This window comes from Morone saxatilis, unplaced genomic scaffold, assembly GCF_004916995.1.
Source record: "Morone saxatilis isolate NCDOM2014 unplaced genomic scaffold, NCSU_SB_2.0 Contig5, whole genome shotgun sequence".
NCBI lineage: Eukaryota > Metazoa > Chordata > Actinopteri > Moronidae > Morone > Morone saxatilis.
The window spans coordinates 7,482,887-7,498,574 of record NW_023340095.1 but is presented as its reverse complement, the minus strand read 5'-3'; the positions used below and the strand labels follow the sequence as shown (position 1 = coordinate 7,498,574).

General features: G+C 42.3%; 1 protein-coding gene across 1 annotated transcript; it reads left to right on the top strand.

The window, feature by feature from the left end:
- Positions 1 to 515: 515 nt before the first annotated feature.
- cfap65 (cilia and flagella associated protein 65) lies at positions 516 to 12,186 on the top strand. The gene is made up of 35 exons (XM_035676088.1): positions 516 to 596; positions 758 to 840; positions 1,401 to 1,588; positions 1,680 to 1,782; positions 2,119 to 2,285; positions 2,530 to 2,738; positions 3,235 to 3,371; positions 3,458 to 3,683; positions 3,787 to 4,055; positions 4,150 to 4,344; positions 4,463 to 4,698; positions 4,829 to 4,985; positions 5,149 to 5,286; positions 5,554 to 5,805; positions 5,913 to 6,052; positions 6,175 to 6,259; positions 6,373 to 6,519; positions 6,672 to 6,831; positions 7,056 to 7,184; positions 7,288 to 7,501; positions 7,749 to 7,877; positions 8,017 to 8,107; positions 8,219 to 8,304; positions 8,482 to 8,548; positions 8,796 to 8,906; positions 9,081 to 9,272; positions 9,548 to 9,706; positions 9,872 to 10,015; positions 10,164 to 10,280; positions 10,449 to 10,583; positions 10,665 to 10,715; positions 10,859 to 11,079; positions 11,244 to 11,369; positions 11,563 to 11,970; positions 12,055 to 12,186. The coding sequence occupies exons 2-35, from the start codon at positions 760 to 762 to the stop codon at positions 12,125 to 12,127; spliced, it is 5,343 nt and encodes a 1,780-aa protein (XP_035531981.1). The 5' UTR covers positions 516 to 596; positions 758 to 759; the 3' UTR covers positions 12,128 to 12,186.
- Positions 12,187 to 15,688: the final 3,502 nt, after the last annotated feature.

The following is a 15,688-nucleotide window of genomic DNA, read 5'->3' as shown; positions in this document are numbered from 1 at the left end:
CACACACACACACACAAAGAAATGTCTGCCCGTATTGTATTTCAAAGTTACTATAAATATGGCATTGTATTTTGTGAACTCATATTAAGCGTGTTATGTTGTCAATATAATTTAACATTATAGAATTTAATATATTTAACTTTAAAATCAACACTAGTAGTTTTTTTTGTGTGGAGAGGAACAATATAAAGAAAAATAAAGCTGAGTTCATGTGTTGTTGAGCCCGTCTTTTATATGTCCAATAAATTCAGACTGAGAGAGTGAATGCCAATGTGATTTACAATTAAACGGTTAGTTCTGGTCATTTATTAAGGGCAATAATTACTCTTACTATTAATATTCTTAATGATTCTAACTCTTAACATCGTGTGCCATGTATTTACATTCTCCATTGCCTGGCACCATTTCGCAAATTGCAAGTGGCCCTCCTCCTCGGCTGCCGTAATAACCATGGCGACGCAAACAATTGCCCGTTGCCAAGGCAACCGTGTGGCCGACAAAACCTCTCCTGCTCACACAGGTGACTGTTGTTGGCGGTGTTTTCACCACTCAGACGGGATAAATAGTAGTTTTGAAAGCTATTTATTTGAAAGAAGGTAAGAATGCGTCTGTTAGACCAGCGCTGTTTAGTTTAGCAATAACTCTGTTTACGTTTGACTGTTCTCTAATAGCGTAAACACTCCTGTCAACGTGGTTTCAAATGTAGATTTTATGTGTTGAATGTGTTTAATGTTGGTTGAATTCTCTCTTTTTCCAGCCATGTTAGCTGAGGCTCGGGGTCCTGAGCCCCTGGCTGCAGGAGCACAGTGGGAGCCCCCCACCTCTGGGAAATATATCAAAGTAACTCACATATCACAACTTCACTGAACTTCTGTGTTAAATTTGTTTAGTTTATAGCTTTACCAACTCTGAATAACCAAAATGGTCCATTCGCCACAGCGGTCTATTAAGTCTCTATTTTATTATAAAGCTGTCTGTCTCTTTTCTCTGCCTATATATGCCTACAATTAGGAACAATGCACCATACGAGTCCTTAATGAAATTGATCACAGTATGTCCTAAAGCAGTTACAGTAGCTACACATTAGCTGGTGGACTGAAATAAAATGGACCTATTAATTATTAGTTATTCTGACACATTGATTGATTTATAAATCCTTACTGGTCTCTCTCACAATATCGTACCAGCACAAAACATTTGAGTCTGAATTACACAACTCTGTGCTCCGAGAGAAAGTGGGCTCTTCTGATGTGCCTCTCAGTACGGCCGTGTAAGCTCTGCAATAAACATGAAATACTGAATATTCAATCTATACTGTCTGTGGGGCATCTTCTGCAGTTACTTGAAAAGTTATTTATCTTTTTCTAAACTCACATCTTCTGCAACGCCCCACCCTTCAGGATCCAGGGATACACCAGAGGCAAAAGGGTGGAAAGCACCAGCGACAAGCGTCAAGCCAAAGAAGCTGCTTCTTGGGGTTGGAAATGAAGCCAGAGCTGGTCTGGGAGGACTGGGACCTGCGAAGAAAGTTCACCAAGACATTAGTGTTAAAGAATATCCATAGCAAGTTGCAGAAGCTACACGTCAGGTCTTACAAACACACACTACTTCCAAGCACTGCACTCTACATTTTGAGAGTATCCAGAATCTATCGTGTTTTTATCTTTGCCCTCTCGCAGGCCTCCTGTGTCCAAGTTTTTCACCACCATGATTCCCCAGACAATTGTTCTCAGCCCAGGGACTTCTTTTTCAATGCCAGTCATCTTTAGACCACTCCAGAAGGTAACACGTCACAAAGTTACACACTATTAGTAGATCTTATCAGTAGTTTGAAAGTATTGTTCCCCCAAGGCTTTTATATGTGGGCTCAATTGACTTTTCCAGACTAATACGTTAGCAGTCTCTTCATTAAACATGCTCAGGTACTGTAAGTCTAAATAATTTGACTTTCAGTAACAAAAATCTAAAATTATTTGTTATGAATCTACACTCTTTGTTGAGCCGAGAAAGATACACATATGGCATATACAGATTGTTATTCATAGTTAAAATGAATAATTAAAGACATGTAACATGATCTACTTCACCTGTTTAATCTTCATCATCTGCTTGGGACAGTGTGAGTATGAAGACAGCATTGAGTTTCAAGGTAAAGATGGCAGCTTCCAAGTATGCCTCCGTGCCATCATTCCCTGCCATGCCCTGGAGTTGCCCGACTCTGTGCTGCTGCCACTCTGTGCTGTTCAACACTCCTCACATACTACGTTCCTGCTCAGAAATGTCAGGTACATTTAACTAATGCAGAAAAAAAGAAGGGATGAAAAAGGTGTTGTACGAATTATTTTAAGTATTGGTGTGTTCATGTTCTTACCCGTGTGTTTGTGCTTTTCAGCAAGGAGATAGACAAATGATGCCATACTCTTCACTCTCTCACCTTTGACTTCACTGTACTCTTGTTAATAAATCCCACTCTCCCTCTCTCCTTTTTGTGCGTCTTCCACATTTTTCTGCATACTCTTCTTCCCACAGTAAACTCCAGACATGCTTCCAGTGGCAGTGCACAGCACCGTTCCAGCTAGCCCCTGAGCAAGGCTTATTGAAGCCTGGCCAGGAGTGTCACATCACTGTGGTCTTCCAACCACAAGAGGCACTGGTGTGCCAGCAACAGGCGTACTGCTGGTTTGGAGAAGAAGGGGACAAGGCAGAGAGCTGCTGCACTGTACTCCTGCAGGGACTAGGTACTGTAACTCACTGCTGAGACAGGACTAAATGAGATTTACAGATTTTGGATGCCATGTGTGTGGTTCTGACACATAAATCAGCACCATAGACCGTACAATCAGTATCTAAACAATTACTATTGGGGCACAATTTGTGGTCCAATCTGAATGGATAGGTAGGAATAAGATAACAACTTGATCTCAACTTTTTTGCAGGTTTGAATACATAAACTAAAAATTAAAAAAGAAGCAAAATACAAAACACACAACCAGCTGATCACTGGGCTGACTGTATATAACTATGCACATTTGAGCAAAGATGTATATTCCATAATTGTTTTAATCACCACTTCATTTTTCATATACTGACAATATGCCTCTGTATTATGGATTGAACCATATGGCAAATGGTGAATATAATCATTTTCAGAATACTGTGCAAGAAGATGAGGGGTAAATGGGAACCAATATGCTCTCACACTTCATCTTGTCTTACCTCTGATTTCTTTTTCAGCCAAGTACCCATGTCTTCAGCTGAGAAATCCAGGTACCAAGGATGAAAAAGAACAGTGTAGTCCAGTGCTGCACTTTGGCTCCGTGGCAGTCGGCCAAAGTTTGCAGAAACACTTTGACATCTTCAACCCCTCTCCTGTGAGTAGTGCAGAAAGATACACAAATTCAAATGTACACTCTCAATGGCCTTCTCTCTCATCTCTCTTTGTGCCCCTTTCCTCCAGGTTACTGCGTCTTTCTCTCTGTCACACCTGTCCAATGGGGTGCCTTTATTGGGGTCAGAGTTCAGATGTGATGTCACCAGGGGTAAGGTGGCGCCTGGTGGATCACTACGGGCTGCAGTCACCTATACTCCTGCTGTGGTGGATACCGTCGCTGTAGAGTACCTGTCTCTAAAATGTAGAGGGGCACTCAATGAAAGTCTGCTCAAACTCACTGGAAACTGTACAGGTACGGGACACACAGAAAGTCAAACAATCTAAACCCCACTACCAAGTTCTTCAACTTTAACTCAGAGTCTAGAATGAGAACAAATACTTCTTTTTATAACTAGGTGTCAAAGTTTCCTTGTCATCCTCTGTGGTGGACTTTGGCTGTGTTGAGGAAGGACAAGCGGTCGTACGGACAGTGGAGCTGTTTAATTCTTCGCCCGTTGATGCTATCTACCAATGGGACCTGGACTGTAGCGGGCACAGTGTTTTCAGCATCCATCCAGCAAATGGTACCTTACGCCCACAGAGCCATACCACACTGAAGGCAGTCTATAGGCCCACACATCCTATTGCACATCACAGGAGAGTGCCATGTCTCATACTGCACAGGGTAGGAGCCAATATGCAGATGCATACGCACTCACAGCATGCACAAAACCCATCAAGACTATTTATTCTACTGACCTACCTCATCTCCTTTGTAGGACCCCATGTTCCTTGACCTGATTGGTACCTGTCGCTCAGAGCATCAGCAACCGGCCATACTGAAACCTGAACACTTGGTTCTGTACAAGCTCCACTGGTACCGCAGACAGGAACTGCCAGACACTCCCAGTGCCATGCAGCCAGATCCTAATGTCCGCTTGGACCAACAGGGAGTGCTCTGCCCCGTGGAGGAGGTAAAGTGTCAAAGGCAGATGACAGATGTGCAGATTTCACTTCTGAACAGCAGATGTCACTAAGGAAGGGTGCAGTAAAGGTCTAGTATTGTGACTCTTTCTCTTTGTCATTCTCTAGCAGTCACACCAGAGACCAGACAGTGCTGGTGCTATGTCAAGAACTCCCATGGAGGAATATTACGAAACCTGCATGGGGTACATGGATCCCCTCTCCTGCGGTTCTTTATTTTCTCCACATGTATCCGTGGTGCCCAGTGAGCTACTATTTAATCACAAAATGTCCTCCTCTTTGTCGACTTCATCCACTTCCTCTCAGTCAGTCTCCATCACCAACCACACCAGAGGGAAACTCAGGTACCCTTGTCATGATTGTGGCTTCTCACTATGGCACACATGTTTTTTTCTATATGAAACATGACGAGAATTTCTGTTTTATTGTTTTTCTTGCTCAGTCTGATTTCTGTTGCATGTGATTCTGCTTCAGCCTGGTGTGGACTGCTCCCCAAGACTCTCCGTTCTCTGTAGCTCCCTTATCATTTGACTTGGCTCCACTGAAGTCCACCTCATTCAGAGTGACCTATGACCCCAAGCAGTTCAATACTCTCCACGCAGCACAACTTGAGTGCTTTGCATTCTCTAAGGTAATATTTATTATCTACAGTAACAATTCCATCACGTCAAGCGATGGTGCGCATCTTTTTGAAATAAATGTCTCAAAAAATATGTCAGTTAATAATCCTGCAGAGGCCTTTTCTAATTTGTCCCCCCCTCTCTGTTGAGAAGCAGAACAATTCCATGCAACAGGTGCTGCAAGACAATAAGCAAATAGAGGAGCCACTGCTGTGTCCACCCTGGTGTGTGACTGTCAGAGTCATAGGCCACTCCTTTCAGCCAGGCAAAGAGCATTTCATCCCATGCTGCTCACTGAAGCCCCCTCGAGTGGTGAGACACAAGCATGAAAAAGACACAAATGTTACAGTATATCTTTCTTTCTCTTTTTGTCTATTTATCTGTTTCCTTGAGTCTGTCCTTTATCTGTAGTTTTACCATTCTCTCAATACCTACAGCAAAGAGTTAAGCTGATTTTAAGCTGATGTATAATTTCCCTGTAGAAAAAAGGCATTGTCAACCTTTCTTTTGAAACAGGTATAAATGACTATGTAGCACTGCTATACACTAACTGTGACTGTAATATTTTGTTCTTTCTAGGTGTTCCCAGCCCTTAGTGCTCTTTCCTATCGGACAGTACTCCTCCAGAATTCCGGAGACCTACCCCTGACTTTCTGTTTGGACCACAGCTCATATCCTGCCTTGGCAGAATCTGTGTTTGTAGTGCCGAGCTGTGGTTTGATCCAGCCTGGGAATCATCAAATCCTCACCCTCAGAACAACTCCCACAGAAGACAGTCCTAAACAGGGGTTCAGTTTACTCTTTCAGCTCAATGCAGCGAAACACACAAAGGTACCATATAAACTACACGGGAACGCAGGCGACAAAAGCAGCAGCACTCACCACGCGGTTCTTCTTGCGGGTTTTTCATTCAGTGCATCTGTCTTTGTGTCCTTTAGGAGCTGAAAGTTGTTAGTGTGGTGGAAAAGCTGTGTGTGTCTTTGGAAGGAGACAGCAGTTTATATTTCCACCCAACAGCAGTGGGCTCACGGACCACGCGCTCCCACCACATCAGGAACCTCAGCCGCCTACCTCTACGGTTGGTTGGCATAATGGTTGTTATTCCAGCTCTGTATTTGTGACAGTGTTTGTTGTCTGGATTTATGCCAGAATCATTAATCTTGTCTACAGCTGGCTTTCTGTGATTGTCCATTATGATAGATTCCAGTGGAGCATTCCAGAGCCAGACCAGGAGCTTATCTCTGTTGAACCGGATGCTGGCGAACTGCATCCCAATGAGAGCTCAGTGAGAGACTGAAATAATCATACATACATTTACAGACCCTGTGCAACTGATAAAAACAAATCTTAGTAACTGAAATTATTTACCTTTTCTTTTACTTTTGGTTTATGTTACAGGCCCAAATATGGTCCTTCAGCCCACTGGCCGAAGAAACATACACATTCAAAGCCACTCTCACCTTCTGGCCGATCCAGACACCTGGATTTAACAAGTCACAGCTTACCCTTAAAGTGGTGGGAATGGGCTCTAAAGGCTTCATAGAGGTGGGACTTTTATTGTGTTTGTGTGTGATTTTTTTGTGTGTGTATGCTCTGTATGTCAGGTTTCAAGACAATATCAAATAACTGTTACATTCACCTTTTGAAGCATGAATTACCAAACCAAGCAGTGTGTCCATGTTTGTTTTACTCCCCAGGCAGAGAAAGCGGTTCTGGATGTTGGGGAGATTCTGGTTGGAAGCTGTCGGTCAATTGAGGTTCCTCTCGTGAACAACAGCCCCTGTCCTGTCTCCTTTTGTCTCTCTGTACAGCAGAAACTTGTGGAACCTATTTATGACCCAGAGACTGTGCCAAGTGGTATTCTCTTTTGTGGCCTTTTTCATCATTTCATCAATCATTTTATGTGTGTGCATGATATTCATCAATTCTCTGTGACAGAGTGTTTGAATTTAGCATATTAATTTTTTTAGTAAGGTGAATAAAGAGTCCTAACTGTAGAACGTGTCTGGTCTGTAGATGTAACAAAAAGTACAGCAGTTGAATCAGTGTTGTAGACTAAATGTGTCCTGTTTGGCCTTCAGCCTTACAGCTGGACTGTGAGAGGGGAACCATCGCATCACACTCCACAATGCTGCTTCGATCCACTGTCAGACCACACAGACGAGCCCAGCACCTGTGGACCATCAGCTACCAGACGCTGGATGCCAGTGGTACATATAAAACACACACACACACACCTAAAGGTATTCTGCTAAGTGATTTTTTCTTGTGCTCCCTATTTTGCTACCTTTCTATATCTGTCTCTCCCACCAGGATTTGTGTCGTCTCCTCCCCAAGCAGTGTGTGAAGTGCGAGCTAAGGGCGTGTTTCCCACCCTCAAGGTGATTGATGTGTGCGGTGGTGGCAGTGTGGGAAGAATCAGCAAGGTGCTTCTGTGGAAACTCTTCTCACTCGACAGCCTCAACGAGCACCTTCTCTCCAACCCCACCTCTGCAGAACTCACGTACAGAACCCCCACCAGGCACAGGTTAGGGGCACAACTATGCTCAAACATTGTATTTTGAAGAAAATTATAGATTATTTTGTGAAAGATGTAAATATCTTGAATTTCATACAGCTTGGTTCCACTTTTACAGTCATAATTAGATTATTTTGTACAAAACAGATTTCAACAGTGCTGATACAATGCACATCTTTGTATACAATATATATGTTGTATAATGTCAAGGTGTGGAGGATGGAGGTATGACCTTGTATTGTTTTCCTGTTTCTAGTCTGCGCTCTTGTCCTTCCATCTTCACTAAAGCCATGTTGGATTTTAACTTCAGTGCCGCTCCCCTGAATTCAGACCCCTCAACTTTTGCGTTGATGTTTCACAACCCTTGCTCCATTCCTGTAGACTGGTGAGAAAAAGTAAAGCTTAAAGAATACAGTCCATCCACGTCAAAGATAACTGCAGTTTTACAAACATTGCTTATACAAACTGAGCTTGATAGAGACGATTTGAATAACCCTCTGAAATGGCCTTCTCTTCAATATTAGGGCATTCTTGTTTCCAGAAGACCAACAGATTGAATTGGAGTACTGGGCTGAGACAGGAGAGTTTAGCAGCACAGAGCTGTACCAGATGAAGGTCGGGCATGTCTTTTCTTCAGCTAAGAATTTTCAATTTAAATATAACTACGTGATTGAAATTGACAAAAATTACAGACACAAAGCAAAAGTATCTTCATCTCACTGGCAGGTTCAGGACAACCATCTGTTCAGCGTTTCTCCCCGTTCTGGAACTTTGCTCCCTGGCCAGCAGAGGGCAGTACTCTTCAGCTACAGGTGAGATCATTGCAAAGGATACTGCACAGAATGATAAATCTGATAATTTGTTAATATTGGCCAGGGTGAGAGTTGCCTAAAATCAGTAGCATTTAAGCTTTTATGTATGTATTCTTCTGGGCACCAGATTACACTAATAACATGATCCCCAAAAAATCTAAACTTTGTCCTTCACAGCCATGACTTTGTTGGGACAGATCGGTTTCCTGTCGTGTTCAAACTTTCTTATGGCAGAGAGATCTTGGTGAGGCAGAATTTCTTTTAAATCTACATGAGGCCCATATTTATTCATATTTAGTATACGACACAAAAACAAAATTTGCTTGACTATTCCTGTAGAATCAAAATTTAAATTACAGTAGTTTCTTTGCTGAAATTCACAGTTCTTTCACTTCAGCAATACATCCCACAATACAAGTATGGTGAACTCTTTATATTTGTTAAATACCTAATGTTCACTTCATATGCTTGTGTTGTGGTCCTGCGTGTAGCTGAACTTTCAGGGGGTGACGGTGGAAAGAGACAGGTTGTATCTTCACTTTGTTTCCAAGCGACACGTCTTCACTTCTGTAACGATTGGGGACTGTTCTCCTCCGAGGCAGGTGAGTGTTTAATTTCTATAACATAAAGCCTATTTTGAGTGGCCTATTCACAGTGAGCTGATTATATTGTACCCTAATTGATAATATTTCACAGATTTACTCATATCCAGTGAAACAACTTTCATAAATTCTCTGTAAGTCTAGACAAAACACAGGTGACATTTATATTTGCAGGGGTATGAACTACACAACCGTGGTGCAGTGCCAGTCCATTATGAGGTGGACAAGGCTATGCTGTCACAGCTACAGGTGGATAACTTTAATCATCCAGTGCTGTGCTGCCTGAATCCAGAGGGAGAGGTCTTACCTGGGAAGACGATCCTGCTGGAATGGATCTTCTCTCCAATGGAGGCTAAAATGTACTATGTAAGGATCAAACCATTCTCTGGCTACCTTCTGTTTCCCCTTTTACCACTGACCCTGCTTTTATTGTAGGGGACATATTTCTCTATCAATTTTACATGTTTTCTCTGTAGTTCTATAATCATAGCCAATGTTACTAAACATCAACAGAAGTAAACAATACTTTTTTTTTTCATTCATTTATTCAGAATAATGACTTATAGCATTTATACCATTGACTAACTAGTACCTTAATCTCCTATCTCTGTGATTTTGAGTCAGTTTCTGTGTATCCCCAGATAGATATTTTGATCCACATCCAGGATGGGGACTCCGTGCTAGTGAGGTTTGAGGGATGTGGGTTTCATTCTCCTGCACTGGGCTCCAAAAACCCATTGAACTGTATTGATAGTGAGGCATCTGAACCCTGTGTCCAGAGGCTGCCTTTTCCAGGACAGGTGAGAGCAGTTGTTGGTCTTTTCAAATCATATTGTAGTTAGAGTTTATTCTGCTGAATACCATCAGTCTGCTCCTTGTAAGTCTTCTTGTCTTTGTGCCTGTGACCATTTTAGGCTGTGTGCTCATCTCAATGTTTGTGTGTGTGTGTGTGTGTGTGTGTGTAGGTTGCACTCCTGTCTGAGGACAGTGTCTCTCTAGGCAACATCCCTGTGTGCTCACGAGTTTCAAGAATCCTATTCCTGACCAATGTGTCCCACACAGACACTGTTCACTACACATGGGACCTGCTCCAGCAGGGCAGTCAGCAGGTACAGGGAGGTGTACATAAAGCCTGTGAATAACATTTATATATGTGTGTAACGTTCACCATTTTTAGGAAGAAACTGTCTGTCATACTCAATCATTGATTCTCCCATAATTTTGTTATTTTGTGAAAACTGATGATTCTTTGTTCAGGTGGTGCAGATCCATCCAGAGCGAGGTAGTCTGTGTCCAGGGGAGAGTGCCCTTTGTGTTCTTACATTCACTTCTACTGACTACCCCACTTGTTATCAGTTAGATGTCATCTGTCAGGTACCTAAGCAGTACTAGTGTAGATTTAAAGCTGCATTAAATGGCAAACAGAATATTAGTTCTGTTTTTTTGTTGTTTTTTTCAGTCCAATATTCAATGAAATCCCCTCTCCTCTCCTCTGTTTCATCTCCTCTCCCTTCCTCTACTCTGCTCTACTCTCTTTTCCAGGTTATTCAGGAAGCCGCACTGACTCGGTATCATGATGCTTTGCAGCGTTGGGAGGAAAAGAAAGAGAGACAGCAAGATGAATTTACTATCACGGACAAAAATCATACGGAAAGCCAAAGAGTTCTGATAGATGAGGTCCTTCCTCAAATTCAAAGTCATTTTTTTGACAGTAACCATAACCATTCTTCACCATATTCACCCTTTATCTTGTTACAGGAACTTACAGGAGCTCCAGTAAGAAAAGGGCCATCATTCAGGAAATACAAGGTGGTCCTTATTTGTTGAAAATAGAAGGGATGTTTTGTGGAATCAAATTAATTTATAGATGCAGTAAAAAATGTTTTAAAGGGTTTATAAAGCACAGCTTTGTTTTTACTGCACCTTTTTGACTCACTTTCTTTCACCTGCAGACTCTTCCTCCTATCTGCGGCAGTAGTAGTTGTGAGGCACTGGGCACTATATGTACCAAGGTAACAAGAGCTGAGCGGCGGGCACAGCGAGGCATGGCAAAAGTATGTAGGCGCCCTAAACCCCCACAACCTGCTCTACTGCACCTGGAGGTTACAGCACACTCCCATGGGCTTCTGGAGTACCTGACACACTTCCCTGAGCAGTTCAATGAGCACTATAGGTAAAGCACTTTCTGTAGTTCACAGACAACAAACACAGACTATTGATGCACAACCTTTACATAAGAATATCCTTCATGTATAAACTTAGGAACTTGAGCATCCAGGAGAGCTTCGTTCTATATGTAGTAGCAGAAACATTTTGCATCTGTGCTGTTTTCCTAAGGTGGCTCCAGTCAGTTAAGCCCCAGCAACTTGAAACCACTTCTTCAAGCACATCCCTCCCTGCCGGACTGCAGACACACGGCCCTGAGAGAGAGATCATCACACATGTACTCACCACTCTGCTCAGGTAACATTTGCACAGACATTCAGATACATGCCTGCATGACCGATGGACTTGAGACAATTTATTTGATATTAGATGGAATTCTGGGATTAGCTTTTATGGAGATTAGATTTAGTTATGTTAAGATAACTGCAGCAATGGTGTATGTGTGTGTGTGTGTGTGTTTATGAGTCTTTCTCCCTCACTCCCTTTCCAGGGGCATACTTGATGAGCCAGCCTTCACCCAGTCTCTGATTACCTCGGCACCAAAGCCCATATCCTATCAGCTTCGAGAAACTACTCCCCCTCACTGCTCCTCGTTTCCATCCTCCCTCCCTCCTCCTCACTGTCCCACATCTTCTCACTGTGAACCTCAGGTTCTGTTAAGTGGGGCAATGACAGGGCAGAAAGAACAGCACAACCCTGTGGACAGTGAGGGCACTGCAGGATGTTCAGGAAACAGGCCAGAAACACAGAACACTCTGCACACAGAACATATGCCTGCTGACATGATGGAGGATGTTTTGCTGAACACCCTTCAGAACCTGATGATGGAAGCTGTCAGAGGGGAGCTTGTCCTAACAGCGCATCCTCGCACTGTTATCTTGCCTCCTGTTTCTACCAGGTGAAGACAGACAGATATAGTAGCTCTGGTAGTGTTATCTGTCAGTCAGAAATACAATGATTAACCTGTTGTGTGTTCCATTAGGACCAGGAGGACTGCTGTGGCTGAGGATGAGACAGAACATTTGAAAAACAAACAGGAAACAGCAGAAAGTTAAGTCTCACCATCTACCCAACGTCCAAGAGGTCTGTCTTCATTAAAATACATCTTATAGTTCCCATGTTCACTTTGCCCTGATTCTTGACCTGTTAGCTTTCCTGTATTCCACCCAGTGCCATCGATCATTTTCCCTCCTCCAGCCCAACTGCTGTATTCATGTGTCTCTCTTTACAGCCTCGTTCCTCCCAGACTCTTCCATAAACATAACATAAATGATGAGTTGTAATGAGACATTTTCGGGAATCAATAACACAGATTCCAACGTATTATTAGATTCCTATGACACTTTGTGTGTTAGTGGCAGGTTGATGAAAGCATTGGAAAATTTGAAATGTAACCAAAGGTTTCTTGACCATGATGTTCAGAATATTAGAATGTGTTTTATTTGCATTTATATGACATTTTGGAAGACTGTTAGATATGACATTATTATATTACACTGCATGTGAAACTTTTTTCGCCAATAGTATTGCAAACAACCATTTACAGAACATTTGAATTTTACTTTTCCTGTTTAATTTTTTTAACCTTAGGCCTTGATTCCATGTCTGTCTGATTAAATCAACAGCAATAACAGTCAATAACAATATGAGTAATGATACAGCAGGGACATATCTTCACAGCTCTTATTATTTTTTCACAATATTTCACCCTGTGCAGTGTACATGTTCTATCAGCGGTTCTAAACTGTTTTGAAGAATCAACCACCAGTCCAAAGGATACTGTGTGGCAATTTATGGTATATCTTCAAACATCAATTAAACCACATTTAATGTCACACATTTGTACATAAATAAATAAATACATAAAATGTCATCTGACTTTCATTTAGCAACTTATAAATTAACAACATACAAAAAACGAATATTTTGCTCTTTGAAATCAGTGGTAAAGTCAGTGTAACTATAGCCATTAAAATAGTGCTAAGTTCCGGACATAAGATGCAAATATAAGATATAAAATCACACTAAGTGCCAGAGAAGTAGTATTTCAGCTGTTACGACTACCCCTCTTCAGTAGTTGGACTTTAAAGGGGTGTGATCTTATTCATTTTCATCTTGTTTTTATCTTTTTAACAAAGAAAGAAGTTACCCACATCCAGCTTCAATTTAAATGGAAACAGAGTGAGAAGACAGCTTTGATATCAGATGCCTTTGTGTTGAACGATAATCCTTGTAAATCTATTTCCTTTTTGACTTTCATGCTCAAAACAAGGCACGCTGTTTGAAAAAATGACAAAAATAGGGGAACTGGAATAAATAAAAATGTCAGAAGTTTATTTTTATTTTTTTACAGTAAATTAAGGATCAACCAATACAAGCCACAGAGGAATCTTTGTCGAACTTGTACTTCAGCTTGTTCAATTGTTATGTACTGTGTTTGGCAAATACAGAGGTGATACTGATGTTGTGTACCTTAGTGTTCACATTAAATTCATATATGTTCCCATTTTCATCACAGAGTTGTGTATATTTCTATGGTTAGTGCTTACCTATAGTGTATCCACATCCAGTAAAGGTCTTGGTGGAGTAAACCTTCCCCCCAGCAGCTTTTGAAGTGGCCCTCTGACCTGTTTGTACAGGAGAACCGCCATAGGTGTCTCAAAGGCCTGAACCACTTATTATATGAACTTATTACTATTTTTTATTCTTTTAATTTATGTACAGTATTACAACATTAGAAAGAGTGCTCACCTGTGGTAGATTGCTGAGTCTTCCCATGGCAACTATCTGTTTAGCGATCTGAAGAGTGGTGTGTGTCTCAGCATGGCATACAAAGTATTCAGCCACAGCCTCAAAGATTGGCTCAGAGTAGAACCTCATTTGCAGACAGTACCCTAGGACGGTGCTGATCAGCTCTGGATCACAATTTCCCCAGCCTTCCTGACACACACAGCACAGCATATGGGGAATTAACATTTCTGCCACCAAGTAGCACAAATATCCCTCTGGCTAAAGACAGTCAATGCATGAAAAATGCAGTCTATTTAGACTAACAGACAAGTTTTCCTTAGCCCAGTTGAGGAAAATAAACCACACCTGGTAGGTGTTTCTCCATGGCGGCCAGGAGCTCTACATTATGCTCTCCGAGGTAACAGCGCAGAGAGCATCTTCATAACTTCAACATCACTAAAAGCTGTAAAGACCTGTGATGCTCTGTGACTCGGAAATGGCCTGTGAAACAAATATTAGTACTATTATTCTCAACAATACTTAATAGCAATACCATTACATTTGTTTTGTTCCAAACTCGTCAGTGTAAAGAAACCAATTACAAATGTCAAAAAATAAGTGAAATCTAAGTGAAAATCTCATTCCACATTGTGGAAGCAGTAACTTAAACATAATGCTGTATATTGCTGACTTGACAAGCTTTCAGCTGCTGGACCAGCCTCTGTGTGTCTGCTGCTTGCTGGCAGGATTGTAACACAGAGCCAGCAGGGAGTAGACTCTGGCAGCCTCGCTGGGAGAGAGGACGTCCTCTTCTACAGCAACATCTATAGAGTTCAGGACCTCCATCAGTGTGACGGCCTTCCAGGGCGTAAGCCACCTCACCTAGGATGCAGAGCTGTGTCACCTCCATGTCCCTGTTGGAGAGGAGCTCCGGGCGCTCATTCATCAGTCTGAGGACTAGAGGGCTGTCGGCATCTAAGCCAAATTCAACACATGCTCCGAGTAAAGCGGCCAGTCCCTCTGCCCTGTCGTTGCTGGGGTAGCCTGCCAGTCTGGAGCACATCTCAGAGATCACCTTCAAACAGAGACTGCATACTGACAGCTGCACTGCTCTGTGGTTTGGTGTACGGGCTGTATGGAGACAGGTGTGGGGCTGGCCTCGCAGCTGTTATAGGTAGTCTGCCAAACTGGTACAGGGTCAGTGCATTCTCTCCTTCCTCTGGTATGGGCAGCGGCGTGGGGAGAGGGGCTGCACAACACTGCAGTGAGTGCCATGAAAAGTACGCACACACGTTGTGCACGGTTGTTGCAGAACTAGAGCATCTGCCTATTGGGCTGCAATGAATTAGTCCACGATTTAGAGGACAACAAGCTGAGGTGTGCTGGCCCGCCGCTCTGACAGACGAGGAGAGTCGTCTGTCTCTCCTGGTGTGGACTTCATTGTTGTCTCAGTGATGTAAAAGCCCCTTCCTGTCTCAGAACACCACATAGACAAGAAAAGTCACTGTCAGTGCATTTACATATGGTACACACAGGGCCTAACTGTGTAAAGTCAACAAGCTAAAGCTAAATTAAATAAATAAATATATAATAAATATAAGAGGCTTACACATTACAAGGAAAATGTAAGGAAAATGTGGTCTCACCTCACACTGTCTTTAGGATTTTATTCGGCTGCAACATATTACAGAACTGGCCTTCAGTGTTTGGTAATAGGTTGTCAATGGTGAGATTAGATGTGCTGCCACCCTGTGGTTAAACCGTATTTTGCACACTGCATGTGTATTATCAAAACTGCTTCCTGCTTCTCTGATATTACTGTGAAGGCCCTAGGGTTGGCCTTATTCTGTTCCTCTTGCTTGGTTTACTCTTTGTTTCAGGAAGTA

Coding starts and splice junctions, on each gene's coding strand:
- cfap65 (XM_035676088.1), top strand. CDS start 760: ATGTTAGCTGAGGCTCGGGGTCCTGAGCCCCTGGCTGCAGGAGCACAG. Junction 6,260..6,372: donor TGCATCCCAATGAGAGCTCA/GTGAGAGACTGA, acceptor TTTATGTTACAG/GCCCAAATATGGTCCTTCAG. Junction 8,907..9,080: donor ACTGTTCTCCTCCGAGGCAG/GTGAGTGTTTAA, acceptor TTATATTTGCAG/GGGTATGAACTACACAACCG.